The sequence below is a fragment of the Ammospiza caudacuta genome, chromosome 11 (genome assembly GCF_027887145.1).
Source record: "Ammospiza caudacuta isolate bAmmCau1 chromosome 11, bAmmCau1.pri, whole genome shotgun sequence".
NCBI lineage: Eukaryota > Metazoa > Chordata > Aves > Passeriformes > Passerellidae > Ammospiza > Ammospiza caudacuta.
This window is the reverse complement of record NC_080603.1, coordinates 18,217,578-18,232,548: the sequence shown is the minus strand read 5'-3', so window position 1 is coordinate 18,232,548 and position 14,971 is coordinate 18,217,578. Positions and strand designations below refer to the sequence as shown.

At 58.4% G+C, this 14,971-nt stretch overlaps 1 protein-coding gene across 2 annotated transcripts; it reads left to right on the top strand.

The window, feature by feature from the left end:
* Positions 1–1,860: 1,860 nt before the first annotated feature.
* On the top strand, positions 1,861–14,692 carry LOC131562576 (mucin-4-like). 2 transcript variants are annotated; one of them, XM_058812388.1, is made up of 12 exons: positions 1,861–2,032; positions 3,902–8,239; positions 9,503–9,642; positions 9,933–10,097; positions 10,394–10,549; positions 11,039–11,169; positions 12,038–12,126; positions 12,524–12,707; positions 13,125–13,273; positions 13,471–13,590; positions 13,895–13,936; positions 14,060–14,692. In XM_058812388.1, the coding sequence occupies exons 1-12, from the start codon at positions 1,972–1,974 to the stop codon at positions 14,074–14,076; spliced, it is 5,592 nt and encodes a 1,863-aa protein (XP_058668371.1). In that variant the 5' UTR covers positions 1,861–1,971; the 3' UTR covers positions 14,077–14,692. The 2 variants fall into 2 exon arrangements, with proteins under 2 accessions (XP_058668371.1, XP_058668372.1); XM_058812389.1 differs by lacking the exons at positions 1,861–2,032; positions 3,902–8,239 and adding an exon at positions 8,287–8,863.
* The last annotated feature ends 279 nt before the right edge of the window (positions 14,693–14,971 follow it).

Below are 14,971 nucleotides of genomic sequence, written 5' to 3'. Positions count from 1 at the left end.
TGGGCATTTCTGGGGCACAGCATGGGCAGCAGTAGCAGGCACAAGGGTCTCCAGGCAGTGCTGGCCTCTGTGGAGCACAGAGAGGAGCTTGCAGGCACAAGGGTCTCCAGGCAGTGCTGGACTCTGTGGAGCACAGAGAGGAGCTTGCAGGCACAAGGGTCTCCAGGCAGTGCTGGCCTCTGTGGAGCACGGACAGGAACTTGCGGGCAGGCTGGGGCCAGCCCTTGCTTCAGCTGAGTTGTTTTCCTCTATGCTGAGCAGCATGTTTGCAACAATCCCTGTGGTTCCCACCACATTTTGCACCTCAAACACCATCTGCAGCAACACTCCCCAGCGTCAGCATGTATTCCCCATTGGGGTTGCTCTCCAAAGTGATCCAGCATCGTCAGCACGGGCAGGAGCCACTCTCCCACGGCAGGTTTACACCTCTCAAATCCTCCATCAGCCCTGGTGTGCTCATTGCTCAGGTGGTCCCGGATGGGTCAGTCGCCCCCAGACCTGCAGGGCTGGTTGTCAGACCCCAGTGCAGTGTCCCCCCGGTGCACACCCGCGGTGGTATTTGGGTGGGCGGGTGTTCGGTTCCAGGTGAGCGAGTTCCCGGTTTATGGTCTGTGCGCGGTTCCCCTGCCGGGGGTGCTGCGGGGGTTTCACAGGACGGGTTTGCTCAGCCGTGACCCGGCCTCCCCCGGCGTTTCCCCATCCGCAGTGCCCGCTGCAGGCTCCGGGTGTCACTTGAGTGCTGCCTGCCCGGCTCCAGCGGGACACCGTGTACCGCCTAACACCCCTCATAACACTTTGCAGGAGCTGCCCGGGGGCATTTCTGGTTAAGAAGTGTTTAATTGACTACAAAACCATGTAGTGGTGGGAGTTTGCATAATGCTGTTCACAGGGGAGCTGGCAGCAGTGTTCAAGGGGGCGTGCAGGAATTGCTGCTCCAGGAGGATGAGGGGGGTGAGACAGAGGGGTGAATGACTCAGAGGATCCCCACAGCAGGGAAGGGGGTCTGGGTCTGCTCCTTTTCTGCTCCATCCCCTGAGGATGCTGGTCCAACCTTGCAGAGAAGCTTCCCTGGACCATTTACCCCCTCCCAGCACCCCAGCACTGCTGTGCCCAGCCTGAGGTGCAGTTTTCAAACCCCACTGGGGTGTGCTGGGGCTCTCAAGAGGGATCCCCAGGGCTCCCAGTTGCAGCTGAGCACTGTGGAGCTCAACTGACACCCCAGGGCCTCGCCCCAGCCATGCTTTTCCCTGCTTCATAACCTGCCTCTGCCCTCGGGGAGCCAGGTGGAGACCTGTGTCCTGCCTTGTTCTGGGCTGAGACATGGCTCAGCTGGTGATTTTAGTGTCCATGGTGTCCTCACAGACATGGTGACACCAGCTGGCACTGCCCTGTCACCACCACACACTGCTCTGTGGCACCATACCCTGCATGTGGAGCAGGGTCTGTGGGGTCTGTGGGGTGACTGCCATGGGGAACAGGCTGTGTGGGATCAGTGGAGTGACTGCCATGGGGAACAGGCTGTGTGGGGTCTGTGGGGTGACTGCCATGCCCCTGTTTGCAGTGCCGCACACAGCTTTGGGCTCAGCTTCACCTCCTGGTGCTGGCAGCCCAGGGAGTTGCACCAGGCTGAGCCCAGGTCCCTGGGGAGATGTGGGTCCCTGCAGGGTGGGCTTTGGGTACCCCCAGCCTATGCCCAGCTGAGCAGGGCATCCAGCCCCTGGGCAGGGGAGGGCTCCACTGGAAGGGAAGGGTGACAGGGACGTTGGAGGGAAGGGACCGGGGGCGGGAGAGGACGTCCCCAACCTGCCTCCTCCTGCCATCCCTATAAATGGGAGGGAGCAGGAGCGGGAGCACCTGTGGGACTCCAGCTCTGCAGGACAGGCAGGCAGGGAGGGACGGAGGGAGCTGCTCCCTGCTGCTCTCTCCTCCCTTTGAGCTTCCTGGTGCTCTGCCTGTGTGGAGGCCTGAGGCATGGGGACCAGGGCATGGACGCTCTCCACGCTGCTGGGATGCTGCGCATGGATTCTGCACGGTATGTCCTGTATTCTTCTGCTAGCCCATGTGCTCCCTGAGCCCTGCCACGGTGCAGCAGGTACTCTGTGAGATGCTTTTCTCTCCTGGCTGTACTGGAAACTCCTCTTAGGACCAGTCCTTGCAAGGTATTGCAGCCAAAGAGCTGGAAAAGCATTTTACAGGGCAGGCATCACCCTGAGGTGATGCCCGATGGGGCCGTGGGAGAGATGAGAGCCCAGCCCCGAAGCCTGCAGGCAGCTCTGTGCCCCTCCAGCAAAGGAGCCAAGGGAAGGCAGCTGGCAGAGCAGGACCCAGGGATGCTCCCATCCCTCCCACGTCCCAGGGAAGAGCAAATGCTGGTGCTCCATGCTGGGGCCCCCTCTTGCACAAACTTCCCATGAATGGGTGTGTGGGGTAGATGGCGTTTCCTGCTCCATATTGAAGAATTAATATAAAACAATGATTTACCAGGGCGAGTGGGCCGAACTAAACTGGGGTGACTTGACTGATTTACTTTGTTTTCCCTGAGATCGGGAGGGAAGCTGCTGAGCTCCTTTGGCTGAGGGGGCTGCTACAAAGAGCCTTTTCCAGCCAGGGAAGATGACACTGAAGCAGCCTGCCAGGAAAGGGAATGTGGGTCTAGCAGAGGATGGACCCCTGGAGGACTGCTCTGGCACAGGAGCTGTGCTCATTAATGACCCTGCACAAGCTATCTGGGAGCTAACGAGCTGAGCCTGCGGTGAGGCTGGAGGCACCTCTGCTGCAGGGAGATCTGGTAGCCTGTCAGGGGGAACCTGATGAACTGGAGCACCAGGATTGGGAACAGGCTGGGGCTATCAGGCTGTGGCAGAGCCCTGCTGGATCTTGCCATCGGGGTGCCCTTGGTCTCCCCTAATTGGAGCTCCCTAAAGCCAAGCGTCAGCAGATCCAGCCGGCTCCTCACGGAGCCAGCGGCAGCACCTTGGTCACCCCAGAGCCTGTGTCCCTGTCCTGAAAATGAGACCGTGTGAAACATCACCCATGGGTGCCCACAGGTTCTGGGAGACACGTCTGGGATGTGGGCAGGTGTTTCTTCCTTTCTGCAGAGCTCCTGGATGTGGGGCTAGGATTTTGGCAGCAGGAGGAGACAACTGTAAGAAGGGCTTGGTCCTGGGAGCTTGCAAATATTCCTCCATGGGTGGGGAACCCCTGGTGCCTTCACTCAGCTGGAGGCAAGAGGGATGGGGGCAGGAGCAGGCAGGCGCCCAGCCCCGGAGAGTTTTATTGAACCTGCTTGAAGTGCAGCAGATCAGAATCCATCTGCAGTCAGGGAAGGTGTCCCTAAGCCTTGGCTTTCCTGTCTGACAAAGGGCTTTGTGTAAAGTCATTTAAATGTCCCTCAGACACTCAAAAGGTGAAAAAACACAGAACCCCCCAGGCTCTGCAGAAGCCACTGTGCTCAGAGCTGTCCCTGCAGTGATGGAAAGAGGGCTGAGGGCTGCCCTGGGGTGGCAGAGCTCCACAGACACCCCCAGGGCTATCAACCAGACTTACTGGGCTCCAGCTCTAGCCAGTGGCCAGGCATCCCAGTACCACCCCCAGCACGACTGGACTGGATTTCAGCAGCTGGTTTTCCTCCAGGCTTGCACCAGTGTCTCCCTCTGAGCTGCCATGAGTTGTGTCCAGCCTCAGCTGCCAGCTGCTGATGCTGAGGATGCAACGTGCAGGGCTGTACCTAAGGCAGCCCAGACTGCACTCCTTGGCTTTTAAATCAGGGCCTTGTGAGGCTGTGGGATGAGACAGAAGAGGTTTAAGAAATGGTGGAAGCTTTGAGATTCTCACAGAGAGGTGTCTGAGCTGGCAGGCTGCCAGCTCCCACTGTAACACTCCCCTTTGTGCTTCTCTGCAGGGCTTGGGGCTGTTACTGCTGTCCCCGTCACCACCGATGGGTCCTTCACTGTGGGGACAGCCTTCCCCATGACAACAGAGGACGACTGGACCCAAACCACAGAGAGGAGTGTCACAGCAGCTGATGCTGAGACCTTCCCTCCCTGGACTGAGATGGACCCGGTGATGGCAAAGAGCGAGTACAGCCCTTCAGTGCCAGCTTTGGGGAATGAGACCAAGGCTCTGAACACGACTCAGAGTAATGAGGGAAGATCTGCTGCTCCCAATATGGCCACAACTGCTGCTGCCATCACTGCACAGCACCCCGCTGTCACCCCAGAAGTAGTGCAAGATGAACCAGAGGTCCCTCCTGATGTCCCTCTCGGGACCACCCCTGTCCTTGAGGATGTGAAGGAGGGCATCACTACAGACCCCAGTCCTGGCACTGCATCCCTGCACAGCACCCCTCCCCTGGCAGTCACCTGGGTGCCACAGCCAACTGCTGGTGTCACTGTGCTGCCCGGCCAAGGGGTGAGCACTGCCCAGGGAGCAGTGCAGGAAGGTGAGATCCTGCCTGAAGATATCCAAAGTGAAGCCAGTGCCAGCTCCTTGGGCTCCAGTCCTGGCACTGGGGAGCTGCTTCCAGCCCAGCAGGATGGAGCAGTTGGTGGGGATGAGGGCATTAACCCAGAGCCAGCAGGAGAAACGGCCCCAGCTGGTGAGGAAAGTCCCTTGCCTTCAGAATCTGGAGATCCAGGAGATGCAATAAATGGTGAACTCAGCACAGCCAGCTCATCCCACCTACCTGCAGAGAGCCCAGTGCTGTCAGGAGCAGTGGAAAGCCCTGGGAAGTCCTCCCTCCTCCCCGGCCCGGTCACTTCGCTGGCACCATCCGATGGTGGGGATGGGGATGGGGATGGGCAGGGAGTTCCCGGGATGCCATCAGACGCTCCTGGTTCAGCCTCGCCGCCTGCAGCCAGCAGGGCACCAGCGGCGCCCGAGGAAACAGAGGACGCTGCCACCTCCGTGCCGGCACCAGGGGCTCCCACTGAGGCACAGAGCGACACCAATCTCCCGGTCTCGGCCGCTGCCCTGCCCGCAGGGGATGTGGGAGCTGTGGATCTGCCCAGTCCATCGCTCCAGCCTGCCCCATGGCAGACCCCCACTGGAGAGCAGCCACTGCTGCTTCCTGATGCTCTGACACCCCCCACAGACACCCCCAGTGCTCCTGGGGATGCTCACCCAGCCCCAGAGGCTGGAGCCAGCGCCCTGCCTGACGCTGATGCTGCAGCACAGACACCAGCAAGTCCTGACCTCGCTGTTGCCCCAGAAGTAGCTGTGTCTCCATCTCCTGGGGAGTCACAGCCAGCTGGAGCTCCCCAGGATGCTGATGGACTTGGCACTGGCTTGAGTTCAGATTCAGGTACCCCCAGCTCAGCACCTTTTGTACCTGATGGACTGGCCTGGCCCAGTGCTGGGATCCAGGGCCAGGGAGCTGAGGGGACGGGGGACATGGCACTGGCAGAAGGGTCAGGGGATGCCAGTCCCTATGAAGATACCCAGAGTGACACGAGTCCTCCAGCCCTTCAGCCCTCAGGATCGCCTGCTGATAATGGAGAGCTGTTGACCGGAGGATCAGAAGACTTGGCAAATGCTGAACTTTCCCCTCCATCAGCACTTGGGGATGGAACAGAAACAGCAACAGGAGGAGCCCCAGCACTGGGACAAGTGTCCTCATCTAGTTCTGCACCTCCCAGCAATGCTGGAATGGAGTCTGATCTCTCAGGGCCTGAAGGACCAGGGGACCTGCCCAGTGAATCTGCCAGTGCTCCTGGGGCTGTGTCCCCAGCCCTGGGGTCTGTCGCTGGCCCCATGTCTGAGGCAGAGACACCAGTGATCCCTGACCTCAGTGCTGCCCAGGGAGCACCTGGGTCTCCATCCTTTGGAGGGTCAGAGCTATGGGGAGCAGCAGCTGGTGCTCCTGGGGCAGCAGGACTCCCTGGGGTCCAAGGGCCAGACACCGACTCCACTTCAGCGTGGGGTACCCCCAGCTCAGCAGCTCATGAACCAGTGGGACCCCCCTCACCTGGCCTTGGGGACCAGCCTGGCACAGATGTGGAGCTGCCAGCAGCAGAAGGGCAAGGAGCCAGCGTGGCAGAGCCAGCAGTGGAAGGAGCAGGCAGTGGGATTGAGTCTGAGCCATCCCTGAGCTCCACTGCAGGGAGTGGAGCAGCAGCAGCTGGGAGGGATCAAGTGCCCAGGGCTGGTTCCCCAACTGGTATTACCTCTCCCAATGATGTGGCAGCACCTTCTGTGTCAAGGGGTGATGAAGCAGAACCCATCTCATCTGCAGCCCCTGGCCCTGACAGTCTGTCCCCAGCCTCTCCAGAAGGTGAAACTGGCCCAGGGCTTGGTCTGGTGCAGGGGGCTGAGAGTGCATGGGATGTAGCACAGGCAGAAAACCCAGAGAGTGAAAATCCCAACATGGAGACAAGTCCTTCAGCTGTCAGCCCTCAGCAGGACCTCAGTAACACTGGAGAGCTGCCAGCAGAAGAAACCGGGGATGTTGTGCCTGCTGAACTTTCCCCTCCATCAGCACTTGGGGATGGAACAGAAACAGCAACAGGAGGAGCCCCGGCTCTGGGACAAATGTCCTCATCTAGTTCTGCACCTCCCAGCAATGCTGGAATGGAGTCTGATCTCTCAGGGCCTGAAGGACCAGGGGACCTGCCCAGTGAATCTGCCAGTGCTCCTGGGGCTGTGTCCCCAGCCCTGGGGTCTGTCGCTGGCCCCGTGTCTGAGGCAGAGACACCAGTGATCCCTGACCTCAGTGCTGCCCAGGGAGCACCTGGGTCTCCATCCTTTGGAGGGTCAGAGCTATGGGGAGCAGCAGCTGGTGCTCCTGGGGCAGCAGGACTCCCTGGGGTCCAAGGGCCAGACACCGACTCCACTTCAGCGTGGGGTACCCCCAGCTCAGCAGCTCATGAACCAGTGGGACCCCCCTCACCTGGCCTTGGGGACCAGCCTGGCACAGATGTGGAGCTGCCAGCAGCAGAAGGGCAAGGAGCCAGCGTGGCAGAGCCAGCAGTGGAAGGAGCAGGCAGTGGGATTGAGTCTGAGCCATCCCTGAGCTCCACTGCAGGGAGTGGAGCAGCAGCAGCTGGGAGGGATCAAGTGCCCAGGGCTGGTTCCCCAACTGGTATTACCTCTCCCAATGATGTGGCAGCACCTTCTGTGTCAAGGGGTGATGAAGCAGAACCCATCTCATCTGCAGCCCCTGGCCCTGACAGTCTGTCCCCAGCCTCTCCAGAAGGTGAAACTGGCCCAGGGCTTGGTCTGGTGCAGGGGGCTGAGAGTGCATGGGATGTAGCACAGGCAGAAAACCCAGAGAGTGGAAATCCCAACATGGAGACAAGTCCTTCAGCTGTCAGCCCTCAGCAGGGTGAAGTGCCTGGTGCAGGTTCCTCACCTGGTCCAGCCTCTCCCAGTGGTGATGTCGCAGCATCCTCTGTTTCAGATCCATCCAGCCTGGGTGCACTGGGAGACACAGACAGTGCTGCTGGAGGTGTTCAGCCTGCCCTGGGTGCTGGCACTGGTGTCCTTCCTGCTGCAGAAGGGGCAAGTGAAGGGGCTGGTGTTGTAGGGTCCACAGGGCAGTCCCAGGCTCCTCCTGGAATGGGACCAGCTGGTTCAGAGAGCCTTGATGGAGAAACGGGAGGTGTGTTGCAGTCTGCATCTTCTTCCTCATCTAGAGAGGGGTCTTCATCACTTGGGAGGATGGGCGAGGCTGCTGATGAAAAAGGCCTTCCTGGAGCTACTGCAGCTGGTGCTGGCTTGAACACAGGCCTGGGGGCTGCTGGCCCTCGGGAAGCCTCTGTGTCTGCCCCTGGATCCCAAAGTGGTGCCAATACTGAACTTTCCAATGGAAAACTGAGCGAGGTCGATGTGGTGGAGGTGCCTGGAGGAGCCTCAGTGAATGGGGGACCTTCCCCTGGTGCCAGCCTGGTCCCAGTGGCTCCAGACAACAGCGGTGTTTCCAGTGGCATGATCACCTCAGTGCCTGGCTCTGTGCCTCTCCCTGGACAGGGGCTGAGCTCGGGGCTGGCACCCAACTCTGCCCCAAGCACCCAGAGTGGGAGCAGCCCCCTGCTGCCAGGGTCACCAGGGGAGCTGCCAGAAGCAGCTGGTGGTGCTCAGTCGTGGTCTCTTGAAGATGAGGTGGCCTCAGGCATGCCGGCACCTTTGGGAGAAGCGTCCCCTCGTGCTCCCACATCCCCCAACGCTGCCCCAGCACCGCCTTCTGCTCCACAGAGAGGGAATTCTGCAGAGGAGGTGTCTGCCAGCCCTGGGCCTCTGGCACGTGAGTCCATAGTGGGGTCCTCTGCCGGGGGAGAGGGAGAGCTGTGGGCTGCTGTGCCAGGGGGAGCTGCCTTGCTCCTGCCTCCCCAGCAGCTGGGAAGCCCTGGAGGCCCCTCTGGGGATGCTGACAGCCCTGCTCCTGGAGAAGGGAGTGCTGTGCTCCAGGGAACCAGGACAGGACAGGGGGATGTAACCCATCTCCTTCCCGGGGCACAGATGGAGGCTCACTCCCCACCTGGGCTCCCTGGCCTTCCTCCCTCTGGGATCACTGCTGGCAGTCCCGGAGCACAAACCCTGGGGCCAGGACCTGCTGGTGGCTCATCACCCACTGCCCTGCAGCCACCCCTGGGCAGGGAGCTGACCACCAGCCTGGCAAACAGAGCCCCTGCTGCCACCCCTGGGTCAAGCTTTGCTGGAGCCTCCCCAGGCCGGGGGGGATCCCAGGGCGGGTCTCCAGGCACATCCTGCAGCCCGGCCCCAGCCCCAGCAGCCCCCCTGCCCAGAGGCAAGGAGGTGCTTCCCAGGCCAGGAGCAGCCACTGCCACCTCCCGTGCATCGTCCCCTGTGGTTCCAGCTCCACCAGGAGTGCCAGCAGCTGCCCCAACCCTGCTGCCCAGTCCCGCAGGTACGTGATGCTCACAGAGCAGCCTGGTGGGACTAACTAATGTGACCATCCTCAGGGACATTCAGTGCCCAGAAAATAGGGGATCTATTTGAAGGCAGGATCCTGGGGGAGACACGGCCTGAGGAGCCCCTGCACGTGAGCTTGCAATGTTGGCAGGCTGAGACTGCTTTCAATACAGTCCCATCAGCTGGAAAACCCATCCCCTCCAAATGTTTTTTTTTTCAGACATAAATAGGGAGCTGGAGGCTGTAGAAGTCTCTAGAAAGAGCTGTGGGTGTTTAATTCTGTGCTGTCCTCTGCCACAGTCCTTGTACAATGTCCTTCCCCTCCTAATGGCAGTCATTCAGTGTCCCAACAGGGCTGGTTGGAGCAGGGGACAGTGACCACAAAGGCCATCACAGGAGGTTTAGGGCAGCTGTGTTTGTGTAAGGCTGTGAAAGGGGGGGGGAACAAGCTCCTGCAAGGGAAGGTGACATGCAGAGTGTCCCTGGAGGCTTTAAGCAGTGTCCCCCCATCCTTCTGCTGCCCAGGTTCTGTCCCAGTAGAAGCAAGATAATTTCAGCCCTTTTAAATTTTTGATACAAACCAAAAGCTTTGCTGTAAATGTGGTTTGGTTTTATTGTTTGTTTTCTTTCCCAGTTCCAGCTGTGCCCCTCTATGCATATGGAGCAAGGGAAAATGATCAGGAGTACGTGGAAAGGAAAGTGGATTTTAATTCTCCACTTTTCAAGCCCGAGACTGGATTCCCATTTGGGAGAACTCTGCGCAGCTCTCTCTACGTGAGTCCACTTGGGCTTGACTCATTGGGCAATTGGCCATCACCTGAACCCCTGGGAGAGGCACCAGGGACCAGGTGCCTGGGATGGGACTGTTGTGGGGCTGCAGCTGTTGGGATGCTGCTGGGCTCTGTTTGCAGCAGAAGGTGACTTTGTGGCCATTTCAGCAGCGGCAGGTGGTGGCTTTCCTTGGGCATTCTCAAAATGGACCTGGAAATGGGAGGGCTGCCACCCCCATGCCTGGGAGTGCTGCTGGTCCTGACCTCACCTGATGGAGGGATCCCTCTGCTCAGTTCACAGACAATGGACAGATCATTTTCCCAGCCTCGGACAACAATGTCCTCACGTACCCCAACCCTCCTGCCAGTGGCTTCAATGGCCACGAAGAGGTCCCCATGATCGCTGTGTTTTGGGACAACGCTGACTTCTCCAGAGGTGTTGGCACCACCTTTTACCAGGTGAGTGGAGCCACCTGGGAGCGCGATTGCACCAACACCTTTTGATTATAAGCTCATCACTTATTTTGTGGATGCCTCTTGAGATGTGTAATTAATGGACCTTAATGTTTTTTCCCTTTTCTGAGCCAAACCTAAGAGCTGTTGGTGCTATGTCACCTCTTGAGCCATCCAAATCCCATCCAGCACTTTGGCTACAGGGCACTGAGTGTGACCCCAGCCTAGGCCCCCTGGGAGCTGTGACCCCAGCCTTTTGTCCCCCTGGGAGCTGACACAGACGTTGGTGTTCCCAACACCAGGAGTTCTCCACCCTCAACACGGCCAAGCCGCCCTTTGTCCGTGACGTGGAAGTGAAGGTCCGGCGCTACCTGAGGTCCTCCTACTCTGCAGCCTGGACCCTGAAAATCACCTGGGAGAAGGCACCTGTGCACTCAGCACGGACTGACACCCGGAAGGTAAGGGCTGATGGAACACAGGCACTGTTGAATTGTCAAAAAACACCAAGACCCGCAGGCAATGACCTTCTCTGTGCCTGAATATAAGGGCCAGTTTTGTGACAAAGGCCAGTCTTCAAGAATTTTGCCCAAAAGGACTGGGCTGTGCCCATTTTTTGGTGGTTTCCAGGGTTTTTGAGGGACACCTTTAGTTGAACTTCCCCCATTCCATAAAACCTTTCTCTTTAAGGTGGTGGGAGTTTATTATGCACCAGAAATGCTGTTTTTTGGAGGCATAAAATTGGGTGAATTTGAAGCTTGTCATGGAACAGTTTCAAAGTAAAGCCATCACATTTTCCATGTGAAATGTGAACCAGGCCTAGCTGTGTTTGCCTTGTTTCCCTCCAGACCTCAGTCTGGCCATTCCCCAGCAAGCACTGCCCCACACCCTGAATTTTAAACCCCACATCTTCACTCACTTTCTTACCTGTCTGCAACCCTTCTCCCCAGACTATCACATACCAGGCTGTCCTGACCACTGATGGCTTCAGGTCCTACATCCTGATGCTGTACCAGGACGGAGGCATGCAGTGGGATTACACCAGGCTCCCTTCCACCAATGTGCTCATCGGCTACACCAGGTACAGCAGCTCAGCACCCCATCCCTGCCTCCTCTGGCACTGGGATGCATCCCTCCCACAGCTCCCACTGGTCAAATCCTTCCCCCATATCCCAGGGAGTGCCCTACAAGGATGAGGGCAGCCCAGATGTGGTCTGCATGCCTATACATTCTAACATATAGGGGCCTCACAAACAAATTCACCCCATTAGGGACTGAATCATGCTGCAGCACGCTGTCTTGCTGGGCTGTGCTTGCTGTAAGATCCACAAATCCCTCTGGAGTGCTGGGCCCCCAGCATCCTGGTGGTTTGGGTGGAAGGAGTGGGAAACAGGGGATGTTTGCTGAACTTTGCACCAGTCGAGGGAAGGGATTTCCGTGCTTGGCCGGAGCAGTTGCTTCCTGCCTCCTTGCATTACGTCTCTCCCTGTTCACGCTGTCTCCAGGGCTTTCTCATTAGCTGCCTGCTGCAGCTGGGTAAGGAAAAGGTGGCCTGGATGGGAAGCACAGGCAGCACAGGCATGTGTGTGCGTGTGTGTGTGCCTGTGTGTGAGTGATCACTCGTGGGTTTCTCCTCCAAATCGCCTGGCAAAATGCTGGAAACCATGGAAGCTGCTCGTGGGGGTCTCCAGATGCCTGTGGGCTCAGCCCCTGGTGCAGCAGGAGTGTTTGCAGCACCCAAAAAGAGCTGTACCCCACAGAGAGGAGGAAGCAGGCTGGGGCAGCTCATGCCTTTGCCCTCCTGTCCCAAGAGCTGTCATGTGGGTGCTGCAATTCCACTGGCACGGGGTCAGGATGGCTGGAGGGCAGGCTGGGGCTGGGGCTGGGGCTGGGATAATCCCACCCAGGAAGAGCAACCCTTGATTTTTCCTTTTTTTCTCTTCACTCAGTGGGGATGGATTTTACCACAATGATGACTTGACTAAGAGACCTCCAGCTGCCAAATATCGCCCTGACCAGTTCAGGGGCTACAACACAGGTAGTGCCACACAGCTGGGGTGGGTTCACAAGGAGGGGAATATTCCCAGGCAATGAAATCTAGCCTGCCACTGTGGCAAGGCCCTCACTGAGTTCTCAAGCCCAGGCTTTCCCCCTGAAGCACATTTCCCCTGGGTACCTGCTATGCCCTAAGGCTGAAACATCCCTGCTGTGCCCATGGTCACTTTCTGTGCCAATGGCTCTGTCCCAAGGCTTTCTTTTTGACAAGAGCCTCTCCGCCTGTTTCCCTTCTGTTGAGTGGCTGTTCAACATACAGTGGAGGTCAATGTGGGTTTAGCTTCCAGCATCAGCACTGCATGACTCTCACCTTGAGACAGAGCAGCCCCTGTGGTCCCCTTGGCCAGAGGTGACAGCTCGTGCTTTCTCTCCCTGCTCAGACCTCCGTGGGTTGTGGATTTACAAACTGGAGAGCCGCGTGGGCATCAACTACCGGCTGAAGTGCCTGGCATGGACGGGGCAGCAGCAGGAGCCCCGGGCATGGAGCCAGGGCCTGCCCACCTGCCCCTGCTCCCTGCAGCAAGGGCAGCAGGACCCACGCTTCAAGAGCAGCCGTGGAGGCAAGTGGACATGCTGCTACCTCACCATCCCCATCCCCAGGCTGTCCTTCCCCACCTTTCCTGCAGGGGTGGCTGGGGTCCCACCTTGCAGGGCGGGCAGGTGACCCTAAGGAAAAGGAGAGAGGGACTGGCCTACCCTTCAGAGACAGGAAAAGCGAGGAGGATTGAGAGCTGACCTCTTCTTGTCTTATTAGACTGGCCAGAGTTGGTCTGACCTGCATGGGGATGCTGGGGACCAGGGTCTCCCCCTGGGGACCACTCGAATGGTCTCCATCAGTTCCCCCAAACCCCTGTAGCACTGTGGGTGATGTGGTGGCAGTGCTGGATAACGAGGAGCCAGCTCTGGCCCAGCCCTTGCCCTGAGGCAGGCGTGCTGGCTGGGCAGAGCTGTCTGAGGCTCCCTGGTGCCCCTTTCAGGCAGGTGGGGTGCCCGTGTCTCCATGCTGCACTCGGCCTCCCCCAACCAGCACGGCGCCGGCGTGCGCTGCCTGTACGACAGCCAGGACCAGCTCATCGAGGGCAGGCAGGAGAGGTACTGGAGGAACTCCAGGCAGGCGTCACCCTACCGTGGTAAGCACAGCCTGCCTTGACATCCCCTGCCCGAGGCTGGCATTGTTTAGCCTGTAAATAATTTTAATCTCTGTGCCAACCTGTTTCTTGACATGCTGTTTCCCTTGGAGGGAGTGTGGAGCTGCCAAAAGCCTCGCCTGGAACCAGCCCATCTCCCTCCCCTTCCCTTCAGCCCCTCACTGTCCTTTTTGTCCCAGACCAGGAGCTGAAGCTGTATGACTGGTGCTGTAATCGGGCGGGCAGTGCCCACCTCTGCGCCCGCTACAGCGAGAAGAGGCCGAAGATTGGCTGTGATGGATACCAGTCCCCCAGCACGGGTGGGTCTGCAGCTCATGTGCACTGGCGTGGTGCTGTCTTGGTGCCCAGGGCTGGGAGGGGAGTGGGAATGTCCCAGCCTCCCTGTGGTTAAGGCAGCAAGAGCCCTGAGCAGATGGGGAAGGGTTTTGGGGTGCTCATATGCAGGCTGTAACATGCCCTGGGCTGTGGGGGTTGTGGAGGCATCTCCCTCAGCACAGAACCACCAGCACGGTCTGGAGGTAATGGCACTGGGAGGTCATTCGGGCCACAGCAAATGTGGTTATGGTGTAAGCTGACATGGGGCTTTCTTGCAATCCTTAACAGATTCCTCTGAGGAGGCAGAGAATGACTCAGATGAGCAGATAGGTAAGCAGGACTGTGGGGTCTCCTTTCCCTCTCTCCCTGTGCCCCTGCAAGAAAATGTCCTGGGGCTCCCAGCTTGCCCCTCAGGGAGAAGGTGGCTGAGCAAATCTCATTTCTTCTTTGCAGATGGAGAGGACAAGTAACTGGGAGGTTTTTGCACACCTGCAGCACGTTCTGGGCCATGGCTGATCCTCAAGCCCTTTGATCTGCTCTTCCCCCGTGTCCCCCACAGAACCCATCACCCCTGGCCACCACACAGGGCAGCTCACTTGGCAGTGCCTGCAGTTGCCTGCCCTGGCACAAGCTCACATTTCTAACCCAGACTTGTCCCAGGGATTCAGTTGCTTTAGTTGTCCTTTCCCCCACTGCACACACCACCTTGTCCTTCCCACATCCCACTGTGCTCCCATGCTGCAGGGTGAGGCTGGACCCCTGGGAAAGGGTTAAACACCACCCATGGGTTGACTGTGGCCAAGCCCTTAAATGCCAGGGTGCACCAGGCTTGTCATGTGAGCCTGTCCTGTCTTGTCCCCCACTTCTGTTTCCCAGCCATCCCTCCCTGAGTGGTCCCTGGGCCCTGTCTCTCCTTCAGGAGAAGGGACTATCCTCCAGATCAAGCCAGAATCAGATCAATGCATCTGCTGGGTGTGTGAGGGCAAAATGCAACCCCATGATCAGAAATGTTGGCAGAAAAATCATTTTTTTGTGTAATAGAGCATCTTCCTTTCTTAAAAAAAAATTAAATCATTGTCAAATCTTGTTTGTTCAATAAGACCTTGGAAGGGTTTGGGCATCAGTGATCCTGCAGCAGCCATGTCCTCTCCAAACTGGGGTGGGAAGCAGTCCTCTCCAAACTGGAGCAGACTTGGAGCAGCAGGATTACAGGATATTTCTGTTCCTGGCTTTGGTACTGGAGATGCAGCTCAGCTAGGGTCTAGGGCAGTGAATGGGGTGAGAGTTGGGGATCTGATGGGGTCTGATAATCCCTCCTTGGGTCAGCATCTCCCACTCACCAGGGCTGAAGGGCTGTGGGATGTT

Coding starts and splice junctions, on each gene's coding strand:
- LOC131562576 (XM_058812388.1), top strand. CDS start 1,972: ATGGGGACCAGGGCATGGACGCTCTCCACGCTGCTGGGATGCTGCGCA. Junction 2,033..3,901: donor CTGCGCATGGATTCTGCACG/GTATGTCCTGTA, acceptor GCTTCTCTGCAG/GGCTTGGGGCTGTTACTGCT. Junction 11,170..12,037: donor GTGCTCATCGGCTACACCAG/GTACAGCAGCTC, acceptor CTCTTCACTCAG/TGGGGATGGATTTTACCACA.